The sequence below is a fragment of the Dermacentor silvarum genome, chromosome 5, assembly GCF_013339745.2.
Source record: "Dermacentor silvarum isolate Dsil-2018 chromosome 5, BIME_Dsil_1.4, whole genome shotgun sequence".
Taxonomy (NCBI): domain Eukaryota; kingdom Metazoa; phylum Arthropoda; class Arachnida; order Ixodida; family Ixodidae; genus Dermacentor; species Dermacentor silvarum.
Genome location: NC_051158.1, coordinates 177,473,574 through 177,487,610, shown reverse-complemented (window position 1 = coordinate 177,487,610; position 14,037 = coordinate 177,473,574). Strand labels below are relative to the sequence as shown.

At 46.5% G+C, this 14,037-nt stretch overlaps 1 protein-coding gene across 1 annotated transcript in view; it reads left to right on the top strand.

The window, feature by feature from the left end:
- Positions 1-14,037, top strand: part of LOC119453932 (beta-hexosaminidase subunit alpha-like) — a 186,884-nt gene that overhangs the window by 39,543 nt on the left and 133,304 nt on the right. The window contains exon 7 of the mRNA XM_037715968.2: positions 3,370-3,574. Coding sequence (XP_037571896.1) covers positions 3,370-3,574 — 205 coding nt within the window. The remainder of the gene's footprint in view (positions 1-3,369; positions 3,575-14,037) is intronic.

The following is a 14,037-nucleotide window of genomic DNA, read 5'->3' as shown; positions in this document are numbered from 1 at the left end:
AATGTTTAAATTCTGCAACTTTTGTATTAAAACTGAATGTGATACCGTATTAAACGCCTTTTGGAAATCTAAAAATACACACTCAATCTGTCCTCTGTTGTCCAAAGCCGATGCTATATCGTGATAGAATTGAATGATTTGGGTTGTACATGAAAATACTTTTCGAGAGCTTTGTTGTCTAAAATTAAAAGATCCAACAGAAGTCAGGTGCAACAAATCAGTGTCAGAGAAATAGACCTGTAATTGGACACTTCTAATTTAGAGCCACTTTTAAATTAAAACAGAGACAACGTTAGCTACCTTCCTGTCATCGGGAAGCCTGCCCTCATCTAGTGATTTTTTATATATAGCATATGCCATTGAATTAAAATTCTACCCGCTCCATTGGTAAACACTGTTCTCTTCTACACTCAACCCTAACCTGTGCATGAGGGCGAAAGACCGATTTGAAGAAGTCATTGAAAAGTGGGGCCTTATCCCTACCCTCAGTAACTCTCAAACCATCATCACGTAGACTTAGTGGACTAACTTTCTCGCTACCACATCGTTTTATATTCTCCAAGAACCTTTTTATTAGGAAAGTCAGTAGCCAAGCCCTCAAAATACTTTTTCCTAGCTTCTCTTGATTGGACTTTATGAAGTGCCGTTAAGTCGTTCAGGTTGTCGAAGTTATAAGGATATTTATTTTGGCAGTATCGGGAGAAAGCCCTCTTGCGTTTTTTTATAAGCTTAATAAGATACCCATTAATGCAAGGCTTCTTCCTCTTGCTTAACTTATTGCTTGAGACGCTCGGAACATGACGTTGGATGATACGAGTAATACGGTCTTTAAACATTAACCATAACTGATCGACGCTTGTTTCGTCTGCACTACATTCGAACGACAGAAACTGATTTTCTAGTTGCGTTGATACTGCATAGTAGTTGGCTTTATTGTAAAAGAAGATTCTCCTGGACTCGCATGTCTCTGTATTAATGGTAGCTTTAGATAGCTTCGTGACGACAGCGTTGTGGTCGCTAATACCAGGAATAACATCTGCTTCGGTAATAAAATCAGAGGTATTACAGAACAACATATCCAGAATATCGTTACCTCGCGTAGGCTTTGAAACGTACTGCATGAGGCCAAGCACGTCAGTCAATGTTTTCAATTCCCAATATGTAGCTGTGTTGGTTTTTAAAACACAGGTGTCGTTAGTCTACTCAGCGTCCGGCAAATTAAAGTCGCCCGCAAGAACAACACAGTGTTTAGAAAAACTGCAGGCAATTTTTCTCAGCTGCCGCATAACATTTCGCTCATAAACCGGAGGACGATAAAAAGCACCAACAACAAAACTAGAACGGTTATTGTACACTATGCAACACCAAACAGATTCAGTTTCATTGTTATCAATAAAGATTTCCTCGGACACGTCCGACTGGCCATCTTTTTACCAGTCTTTCCGATATGCCTGAAAATTACACGGGAACATCTCATAGTTCAAAACTGCTCCATCAAGCCAAGATTCTGACCCAATGACTCTGTCAGCGTTTACTGATTTAATAAGGCCATCCAGATCGTCTATTTTATTCTTCACACTACAGCAGGTTATAATCAGCAGAACAGCATCACGGGCACAACAAGGCTTCTTTTTTCTCTCATTTTGGGCGTATCACGTGCGCCGTACATTTACTACGTCCTACGCATCCGTCTCCCGTGTAAACGTTTTACCATCGATGGTAAGCTTATCAAAAGACAGTTTCACAACGTGGCCATCCTCTTTTTTTTCTTCCTTTTTTTTGCTTTTGCATATTGCCATAAGTGCTTTCTTTTTTCACGCACCTGTTGAGAATAGTCATCATTAAGTAATAAGCCAGAATGTTTTAATTTGTGCTCATTCCTGAGGAGCTCCGATTTTTCTTGGAAGTTATAAAGCCGTAGAATGACCGGTCGCTTCGCCGGTCATTCTAGCGAAGCAATGACTTGCTTCGCTTCTTCTTTCCAATGCGGTGAATTCTGTTTGCGCAAGGCGAATCGCAGCCTTCAAAGCAAACGCGTGAAGAAGCCTCGATCTCGATCACATTATATGGCATTTAGGCAGTTCGATGATACCGCAAAGTTTCTCAACTTTGTGATATCATCAAATTCACGTTGTGAGAGTGAATTTGTCCCGCTTTATTCGGTGCAGCTAGATGTCACGGCGCTTGCTGTACCTCTTTCCGCTTAATTCACGGTATCGCGAAAAGAGCTTTCCCGGACTCCCAGTAGTTGCTGCACCCGAAAGCGCAGGACCCGGGCATTTCCTTTCGTTTCGTTTTAAGTCTAGGAAAGTTCCATATACCCTAAATTACAGAAAATGCAAAATCAGACCTCATCGATGGCCTGTACGCGCGGCGTATGCGAATGATGCCTTTGTCTGCTTGTCCGCTCCGGTGCGGCGTGGACCATCAATGGCGGAAATTGATCACCTGACGGCAACTGCGGCGAAGAGAAAAGGGTTGCGGTACCTTCCAGGTTCCAGTGACTTCACGTTCGGCGAGCCTAAGCGCCAAAATCGGAAGTTGTGGTGCCTACCATAACATCCACAATCGAATGTGGCCTGCGCGGCACGTTGAAGTTCAGTAGCCCCGTTGCGGCTCGCCCCGTTCAGCCGGAGCCTTCACAGTGCAAATCACTGAAACAGGGGCGGAAGCACCGCGAAGGTCCTGTTTGATTGCCAAGAACTGCGATTCTGCTGAACGCACGGAAGTAGTCTTTGCGCCTAAATATTGCTGAAATAGTCTGATTTAGCTTCAAAAGAATTCCTGCACATTGATAAAAAGTGGCTCAGGGGCCCTTTAAAATCCTGTAATGGCAACTGCAATAATCGTATTTTTTTAAATTCTTGCCTGAGGATTACGGCTTTGAACTAGATCTTGTAGTGCTCAAAAGCTCTAACAAAAAGTAGCATAGCTTTTCTGCGGGACAGATGTCTCAGCATATTCTGCCTCATCAACAAGTACCTGCCTTATTGTGATGTTCTATTGCGATATTAATTATATGGAGACTCAAACAAGATTTCAGCCGTCGGTGTCGCCGTCGCCGTGAGGTTCCGTATGACGTCAACGGCGATGAAATCGTCGCCTAGCACCGGACGCTGTATGTGCGAGTGAAAGTGTGTGAGGGACGCGCGCTTTCACGGGGAGCGAGAACAAACGCGCATTCTGGGCCGTGCTCCCTGAAGGGCTGCAGAATTAAGCGTCTCTTTCTTCCTTTTTGTTCATTCCGACATTTATTTGGACATCTTCCAGTCCATAGGTGTCGGCGACACCATACAGCATGATAAGAAATTCTATAGAAGGAAGGCTACGTGAACGAGTTATCACTCCTGCCTTTCTCATGCGCTGCAGGCCACACGTTGTCGTGGGGCCAGGCGTATCCCGAGCTGCTGACCACATGCTACACAGGCGACGCGCCGAATGGCGAGCTGGGGCCTTTGGACCCGACGCGCAAGGAGACGTACGTCTTCATGGCTCACTTCTTCGCGGAGGTGGCGCGCGTCTTCCCAGACCAGTATCTCCACCTGGGGGGAGACGAGGTCAGCTTCGACTGCTGGTGAGCAATCACTGCATGTGCCCTGACAGCTGAACCGGCCCATCCAAGGTTCCATCCATGCCACAATTTATTTATTTGTTTGTTTACTTAATTATTTATTTGTTTTTTTGTTTATTTTACAATACTGAAGGCCATTTTGTCCCCAGCAGAAGTGTGAAGGAAATTTGTGAGATTCTAGTGATCGACATACAGCTTGAATGACAGGCGTAACAAAAATGAGTATTCACGCTCGTCACTTCTAAAGCAATCAAAATTCAAGCAAAAAGTTGTTGCAGAGAAATAGAACAATGCGCCCACTAATGTAACATTATCGTCGCTATACCTTCATTCTCCCTTTACCATATGTAAGCATAATGGCAAGTTAGTTGATGTTCATGGGGAAAATAACACTACATACGGACAGAAAAAGAAGACAACCAATGCGCTGAACTTCCAACTAAGACTGCACTTGCGGCACTGTTTCTCAGTTGCTTTAACAATATTGACACGTGGAAAGAAAGCAGGCTTACGAGAAAGCAGGTCTACGAAGATAATATGTGCATGATAGAAGCACGAGCATAGCAAGCAATATGCTGATCCGTGAATGCAACGTGCAGCACATCTTCGTCATCACTTTGAATAACAAAATATCTGCATTTAGCACTCACAGGTGTAATATCAACGTGAGGTGGCAAAGGGGGCAAGCAATGAAAGGCAGCACGAACGAGGGTAGAACAAGGACAAGTAAACGGCGCAACACAGATGCGAACAGAGAAACACTTATGACAGGATGCTCGCCATGTATTTCTCTGTTGGCGTTTATATTTCCCTCTTTAAATTTCATGTGTGACACGCCAAGTGTAACACACTGTAACGTGCCAACACAGCAAGTAACGTGCATAGTGGGTCTTGAATATCACCACTTGGACGAGGCTTGTTCTCGGGCGTGCACAGAACGAGGTCGTAAAGGCCATGGGGGCCACATTGTAGTCGACGTCGGTATATTGACGACTCAGGGTAAGCGCGCGTGAATGAGCTGAGAAAGTTCTCAAAATCACCCACATGACGATCTGTCCAGCAGCGAAGTGACCATGGTACAAACGGGGTGATGCTACGGTGTATGTCATTTCATGCTTTCTGACCGTGGTCTGATGCGTCCATTCTGGAGAAGAACGACCTGAATCGCAATATAAACCTGTGTAAGTGTTATTTATTTCACGCTGTGAGCCTTAGCAGGCCAAGGTAGAAGTTTCACAAACTTACACAGGTAGAACTTGCAACAAATCGTATGCAAAAAATTGGCCCCATATCTGCTTGCTTCGCTGCAAATAGACGGTAGTCTTCCGCGCCCCCAATACGTAACACCCTCTCCTCTCTCCCCACCCACCCCTCACGCTCTTCCCCTCCCCTCTCATTCCTCCCATGCTGGATGCAATAGAGGTTTTGCTGAATTCAATTCAAATTGCCCGCGTCAGCCCGGCTCTCACGCCATCTGCTGGGACCTTTTATTACTGTTGGTTTAAAGCTGGCTACAGAGCCGCGGCATCAGTCGGCTTGTTTTTACCGCGTAGCGTCTCTTCGACACTATTTATAACGCGTTGATTTTTCATTTACTAACGTCAAAATTCAGTCCCATGTGTACTCTGTTTAAATGAACACAGCAGATCACGGTTATGTACATATATTTTGCCTCAAATAGGCCTAAGGTTTCCTTTGCGCTGTATAGTGTAGACGTGTCCACCAGTGCTAGTAGCTTGGTTGGTTTTGGCCGGGTGGTTGAATCGATTTTCGCCGGGCGATTGAATCAAATGACAGAAAGACAGACAAAGTTTTTCGCGTTTAGGTAGCCCAAGAAAGACTATCGTGTTTAAAAGGCAAGGAGTCAGTTATCATGTACGTTAGTGCACAGTATGCGACAGTGTTATCAGAACGTTGGCAAAGTGAAACTGAGTGCTACTTCTACGTATACAGGTCACCGTTTGACAAACATATGAAAAGAATGTAGGTACAGCCACGGAGATGCTATATCGAAGAAAACGAAGAAAATGAATTTTGTGCAAAGCTTGAAAAGGCGGGAGTAGAATTAGAATTACAATTTGAATGAAAGAAAGGAAGAAAGAAAGTAAAGAAACACGAGAGAAACAGAACCCACACCATATTCAAGGAAAACCGCTACACAAACTAGAGTCCTTCAGTTTTATCTGTAAATGCATCCAAGCATTCATTACTCATACAATAATGTCGCAGGCGTTTTCAAGAAGGAATCAGCGTGTTCAGAAGTAAAATAGGGTCACAACAGAAAGGAACCAAGTACATCGACTCCGGTCCACCGAGTTACGGAGGTCTGGCGACCATGTTATTCGAAACGCATGTTCTGAGTAACTGATTTGCAACTTAGTGTTGGAGTTGATGCCCTGTCTTGAAAACTACCGAACAAGTCAAGAAAGCGACGAAGCACGACGGCGAAATACAGGGATGGTTATATTATATGCGCAGCACGCAAGGGTACCCTGCTTGTGTGCTTGAAAAGTGCGTGTGAATTGGTTCGATTCCACCTGCACCTCGTCATTTCTATAGGTTTTGTATTTTTAAAGCGACAGGTTTACTAACGTAGTCGAGCCGAGTTTCGCCGTCGCCAGCAATTTGACCTTAATTTGACAGCAGCTAATAATTATGCGAGGCCCAGTGAAATGTCTATTTTAAATCTAGATGTGAAATATTGATTTTAATATTTTCATATAGTCCGACCACGAGATCGAGAACTATTTCAAAGAGCTGGGTTGCTGTGGGTAGCCCAAGACGGAAACTATGCTGACGACAGTCAATAATGTTCGTTTCAAGTAAAGAAATAAGCGTTAGCATAGGACATGTTCAAGCAGTGTTGCAGTTAAAAAACCTACTGTTCAGGAAACCTGCGGCTTTTCGTTGACGACTGCGTTCTTTAACATCCTATTCATCATCATCACTCTATATTTAAGACCACTACAGGACGAAGGCCTCTCCCTGCGATCTCCAATTACACCTGTCTTGCGCTAGCGGATTCCAACTTGCGTATGCAAATTTGCTAACTTCAACTCCCCTCCTATTTTTCTGCCGTGCTCGACTGCACTTGCCTTGTCTAGGTACCCATTTCGTAACTCTAATGGTCCAGCGGTTACCCATCCTACGCATAACATGGCCTGCCCAGCTCCATTTTTTTCTCTTAAGGTCACTTAGAATTTTGGCTATGCCCGTTTGCTCTCTGATCCGCACCGCTCTCGTCCTTTCTCTTAACGTTAGGCCTAATATTTTTCGTTCAACCGCCAATTGCACGGTCCTCAACTTGTTGTCGAGTTTCTTTGTAAACCCCCAAGTCTGTGCCCGACATGTTAGCACCGGTATAATGCAATGATTGCAAACTTTTCTTTTCAACGACAGCGGTAAGCTCCCAGTCAGGATTTCGCAATGTCTGCCGTATGCACAGAAACCCAATTTTATTCTTCTGTAAATTTCCTTCTCATGATCAGGGTCCCCTGTGAGTAATTGGCCTAGATAAAGGTACCGTAAAAACCCGACTATAGGTCGAACCGGAATATAGGTCGACCCCGCAAGTTCCAACTAACCAATTCTAAAAATGCAAAAAAAAAAATCTTTTTCAATGGCAAAAGTACCGAAAGACACCATTAACTTTAAACAAATGCGACTCAGCTGGTTGTACAATGGTGACAGTATTTATTTAAATGCTGCTCCGCGCCGTGATGATAAGGTGCTGACAAACACGCGGGTCGATGGTCGCAGGATACGAAGCCCACGGCAACCTGGCGGGTTGCCGTGGGCTTCCGCCTACTCAATCGCCTTTTTCTTGAAGCCGACGGTGAATTGCCGTCGGCTTCCGCTCATTTTGAAACAAAATGTGAAAAAGCAGCCTGAATGCGATGGCGAAGGCGGCTGTTTACTTCTGCCCATTATTGCGAGACTTCCCGAGTTTTTCCGCCAATGTCCGGTATATAAGACGAGGGTCGACTTTTCGCAATTGTTTTTTGAAAAAAAAAGTTCAACCTATATTCCGGTTTTTACGGTACTCTTTTACAGACTCTAGAGGCTTACTGGCGATCCGGAACTCTTGTTTCCTCGCCAGGCTATTGAATATTATCGCTGCATTTTCAATAATGATCTTAAACCCCACTCGTACACTTACTTGTTTAAGGTCCTCAATCATTTGTTGTAATTCGTCCACATTGTTGCTGAATAGGACAATGTCATCTGCAAACCGAAGGTTGCTGAGATAGTCACCATTGATTCTCACTCCAAAGCCTCCCCACTCTAAGAGCTTGAACACTTCTTCTAAGCATGAAGTGAATAGCATTAGAGAGATTGCGTCTTCTTGCCTGACCCCTTTCTTGATAGGTAGCTTTCTACTTTTCTTATGGAGAACCAAGGTAGCTGTCGAGTCCTTGTAGATATTTGCTAAGGTATTCACGTATGCCTCCTGTACACCTTGATTACGACATGCCTCTATGACTGTTGGTATCTCTATTGAATCGAATGCCTTTTCCTAATCGATGACGACCATATAGAGAGGTTGATTGTACTCCAGAGATTTGTCGATTACCTGGTCGATGACATGGATATGTTCCATCGTAAGATATTCATTACTGGAGCCAGCCTGTTCTCTTGGTTTACTGAAGTCAAGTGTTGCCCTGATTCTATTGGAAATTATCTTGGTGAATATTTTATACAATGCTGCAAGCAAGATAATGGGTCTATATTTTTTTAATGTCTCCCTCTGTATGGATTAGTATAATGTTGGCATTCTTCCACATCTCTGGCCGATTTGAAGTCGTGAGGCATCGTGTACAAAGGGCCGCAAGCTTTTTAGGCATGACATCGCCTCCATCTTTGATTAAACCAACTGCTATTCCATCTTCTCCAGCAGCGTTTCTCCTGGTCATGTCTTGCAAGGCCCTGCTCATTTTATCGCTAGTTATAGAAGGAGTCTGTCTACCCTGTTCATCACTACTTTGAATGAAAGTTGCTTGGATGCTCGGGGTACTCTACAGGTCAGTATAGAATTCTTCCGTGGTTTTTACTATGTCATCGAAATTGCTGATGATATTACCCTGCTTATCGTTCAGTGCATACATCTTGCTTTGTCCTTTGCCAAGTTTTCTTCTCACTGATTTGATGCTGCATTCATATTTTAGATGCGAAGCATCTTATGCTCGGGCCTATGTGACTCCCTCCATCCATCCATCCAACCGCCGTGCGTCCGCACCACTTCTGCGCATGCGCATCCTCCTCCCCCTCCTCTCCTCTACTTGTCTCATCTTCTCTCATAGAGTTAAAAACTGACTCTAGAGGCAAAGCTGGGCCGAAAAGGGGGGGACGGCTAGGGGGCCGCCATCTTGTAACTTGTTAATGTTGCCAGCGTCATTATTTTTCAGCGATAAAATGAAGTATAGGTCGCCTTATGCTTGTCATAAGAAACGAATACTTGATGGCTTTATGAATATGATGTGTGAATATTAAGCTTACAAGAAGCGCTTGCTAACGTAATGTATGCGATTCACGATGTACTCATTCATTCAATAATGCAAGTTTCGGTTTCGGATATTTTTTATTTGTGTTTTCGGATGCGTGGTAGTTTCGTTTGGAAAGTTTAGCTCTGACATGTGGTCGCGCGACGACATCGGTTGACGCGATGGCACCTTCGTGCCTTTTGAGCTCCAAAGAGCTCTGGCATTTCCCTTCACACGTAAGTAAATGTGTCTGCCTTGTTCAGAACATCACGCGAGTAGACAGCTTTCGTGACTCATCGCAGTCGCTCGAGGAGCATCACAGTACAGCATTTTTTATTGCGATAGCAATTATACGGACCCTCCAAAGCAGATTTCTGCCGTCAGGGTCGCCGTCGCCGTCGCCGTGAGGTTCCGTATGACGTCAATGGCGATGAAATCGTCGCCGTGCTCCGGACGCTGTATGTGCGAGTGAAAGGGGGCGAGGGACGCGCGCTTTCACGGGGAGCGAACGCACGTCGGAGAGCAAACGCGCGCTCTGCGCCCTGCTCCCTGAAGGGCTGCAGAACTAAGCGTCTCTTTCCTCCTTCCCATATATAGAGAGCAAACGCAACTTTTTCCGTCGCGCGAAAGGCTGTGGGGGGACGGGAGGGAGGGAGGGGAGGCAACGTTTAGCTGAGGCACCAAATACGTATTTATATAAAAACGCCGGGCGCGTTTAGTTCGAACGCGGGCAAAACGCCGACGGCGTCGTCAACAGTTCTGCGCGTTGCTGGTGCTGTTGCAGGTCCAAGTTTATACAGCTGATAAACTTACTATCCTTACTCCGTAGCTCTCTACTAATTTGCTATCGCAATTGGTGCTTCGCCTTTCGGGTGAAACTGCGACAAAATTTTTTACCTATTGCTCGTCAAGTGACACTTGCGACAGCAAACAGGGAAGCCTTAACAGCTATACGGTATTTTCGCTAGTGCGTGGCCGTTGAAGACCACATACCTCCGGAAATTTTAACAGGGTCATCCTTGGGTTGCATAAATGCCAGCTGCATGGCCAACATCTCCCACACCCACGCGCACAAGACTGGACACACACTACAAGCTATAGGTTGCCAGATTAAAACTGATTACTATCGCCAAGTCTAGCAAGCGTTTCAGGCGCTGGCAACATCAGCGTATCATAATGGCGGCACTCTTGCGGTGACCGATTTCAATGCATAGGCCTTATGGGCAGCTTGTCCTCTAGAGTCAGTACATTAACCCTATGTACCCTCCCCTCTCGGCATTCATGCGCATCCTCCTCCCCCTCCTCTCCTGTCTGCATTCCTCCTTCCCTCTCCAACGCTCCTCTCCGGATTGCGCAACGAATGGCAACACCTGCGGCTCCGCGCGCGATAATGCGAAGCAGCTTAGGTTAGAGACGCGACGGTAGGTGCCCCAGAGGCACCGGCAACAGTCACCAACGCCGCGCGCGTTCGGTGCGAACGCGGGCAAAACGCCGACAACAGTTCTGCGCATTATTGGTGCTGCTGCATGTCCAAGTTTATAGAGCTGATAAAACTACCTTGAGTCGACCCCATGGCTGCTTCGCATGCTACTCAGGGTTCCCCTACGGGAAGATGGCGTAATTTTTTGGTCCTCATATCATTCCTACCTTATAATTTCGCATATACCTTACTTCCTTCTTGTTGATCAGTCTTGAAAGTTCTGCGAATTCTATCCGGTCTCTTTAGTTTGACTCTTTCATACTTTGACGTTTCTTTATTAGGCACTTTTTTGCTTGGGACAGCTTACCTACTGGTTGCCTTTGTGCCGTACCTCCCACTTCAGTTGCTGCTTCCGAGATCAGCCTAGTTACGGTTTCATTCATTCCTTCTATGTGATCTTCATCTTTCTGTTCTAACGCTGCATATTTGTTTGCGAGCACCAGACTGAATCGGTTTGCTCTTACCCTTACTGCGTCTAGGTTAGCCTGTTTCTTCTTGACTAAGTTTATTCTGCCTCGCTTCAAATTGAGAGAAATCCTCGACCTCACTAACCTATGGTCACTGCACCTTACCCTACCTAGCACTTCTACACCCTGCCCTATGCTGCAATGTGCAGAGAGTATGAAATCTATTCAAGTTCTTGTTTATCCATTAGGGCTTTTCCAGGTCCACATCCGGTGGTTTACGCTTCCTGAAGAAGGTATACATTATTCGAAGCCTATTTCTTTCCGCGATTTCTGCCAACATCTCTCCCCTTGTTTTGGCAGAATCGATGCAGTAGTTGCCAATTGCTTCCTCACCAGCCTGCTTATTCCCCACTTTTGCATTGAAGTTGCCAATTATTACGGTATACTGCATTTCCACCGTTCTCATAGCTAATTCAACATCATGATAAAATTTTTCGTGACTGGAAATTTGGGCGTAGGCTTGTGCTACCTTCATTCTATACCTCCTCTTCAGCTTGATTACGACGACCGCTACCCTCTCATTAGTGATGTAGAATTCATCAATGTTTCCGTCTATGTCCTTATGGATTAGAATTCCTACCTCGTATTTAATCTTATCTGGAAGACCTCTGTAGCAGAGGACGGGGCCATTAGTCAGCGCTGTATAAGCCTCACTTCTACTTACCTCCCGAAGGCCAATAATATCCCAGGCTATGCCTAATAATTCTTCAAACAGCCCTTCTAATATGCCCTCAATTGATAGGGTGCACGTGTTGAACGTTGCGAGGTTCAGTTTCCAGTGGCGGCCTGCCCGGAACTAGAGATTTTTAGCACCCTCTGCCACGTTGCAGGTCTGACCGCCGCCTTAGTCAAGTGCTCCGCAACAGCTGGGTACTGAGGGCCATGGGTTATTTGTAGGAGTCATATGAGGGAAGTAGCGGCCGAATACTGCACCAGGGAGGCCAATTCCTTTTTTGATGAAGGAGTGCCTTTGTTGAAGCTTAGTGGGCCTTCCTAATGTCGTTGCACGCAGACCACAATATAGCCCCACTAGCTCTCGGGAATTATAGTTTTTTGCTGCTGTCAGGCGCCACTCCATGCCTGAAATTGTAGTTGACTGGAGGATGATTCGCACTTACTACCTTCACATTAGAAGCCCGATGTTCAACCTCTGCTCCACGCCACCACCTTATATATATATATATATATATATATATATATATATATTGCAACAAGAGTATTTGGCAGGTAGACTTGATAAAGCGGTTTAACAAGCCGGATCGTTGAAAACCGACCTAGCGCGAACCACACGATCGTCAACGTCTTCTTCCACACACTGGCTGGCACAGAGCTGGTGCCGATGTGCTCCGGTACAATCACTCCCCACGCAGAAAGGAGCCAACCTGGCGACTTAGGGGAATGACAGCACAGGAGGGTCGTAGCACGGTTTCAGCCGAGTGACGTGAACTGTTTCACGCCCTCGGCAGCGGTGGTCGGAAGATGGCTCGAGCGGCTCGATGATGTAGTTGACGGGAGATGTTTGCTCGACTACTCGGTAGGGACCGTGGTAATTCGAGAGAAGCTTGGTCGAAAGGCCGGGAGTAGTGGACGGGACCCAGTGCCAAACTAGCATTCCCGGGGAATAGTGGGCGCGAGATGCGGATTCGTCATGGCGAGATTTTTGGCGACATTGGTCTTGCGCGGTAAACGAGCGAGCCAGTTGACGACACTCTTGAGCATAAGCAGCCGTTTCGGAAACGGGCGAGGCTTCAGAGACATCGGGTCGGTAGGGGAGAATGGTGTCCATGGAACATGAAGGTTCACGTCCATATAGAAGAAAAAAAGGAGAGAAGCCGGTGGTAGCTTGTGGCGCAGAGTTATAGGCGTACGTGACGAAGGGGAGCACCCGGTCCCAATTGGAGTGATCATCGGACACGTACATCGCAAGCTCCAAGGGTGCGGTTGAAACGCTCCGTCATGCCGTTTGTTTGCGGATGGTACGCAGAGGTGGTGCGGTGAACAATGCGGCATTCTTGGAGCAGTGCCTCAATAGCGTTTGAGAGAAAGACGCGGCCACGATCGCTTAATAATTCACGGGGCGCACCGTGTCGCAAAATGAGGCGGCGAAGAAGGAAGCGAGCGACGTCTATCACGGTGGCAGCTGGCAGCGCAGATGTTTCAGCGTACCGTGTGAGATGGTCGACGGCGACAATGATCCACCGGTTGCCCGCAGGAGTGTTGGGGAGGGGACCGTAAAGATCATTGCCAACACGGTCAAATGGTCTTGTAGGGCACGGTAAAGGTTGTAGAGGACCAGCGGTGCTATGAGGGGGAGTCTTGCGGCGTTGGCACGAAAGGCATGATCGCACGTACTGGTGAACGTATCGATACATGCCGCGCCAGTAATACCTCAGGTGTAGGCGGGAGTAGGTCTTGAATACGCCAGCGTGGCCGCATTGAGGATCATCGTGGAAGGCGGTGCATATGTCCGAGCGCAGATGACGGGGGATAACAAGCAGCCAGCTGCGGCCATCGGTTAGGTAATTGCGGCGGTACAACAAGCCTTCACGAACGACAAAGTGATGCGCTTGACGACGAATGGTGCGTGAAACAGATTCAAGCGAACGGTGAGAGAGAACGTCAAGCAGAGAAGCGATCCAGGGATCCTTGCGTTGCTCGGCCGGCATGTCGGTGATGCTGAGGGACGACGAATCGCAGGTGGAAGTTTGTAAGCAAAGTAGGTCAGACGGCAGCGGAGAACGGGATAGGGCATCGGCGTCTGAATGTTTGCGTCCCGAGCGATAAATAACGCGTATGCCATACTCTTGAAGGCGTAAAGCCCAACGAGCGAGGCGGCCAGTGGGGTCTTTCATAGATGACAACCAGCATAAGGCATGGTGGTCAGTCACAACGTCAAATTGGCGTCCGTAAAGGTAAGTACGGAATTTGCTGATTGCCCAAATAATTGCCAAACATTCCTTTTCCGTTACAGAATAGTTCGACTCTGCCTTTGTTAGGGTACGGCTGGCATATGCAACGACATACTCGTCATAGCCGTCT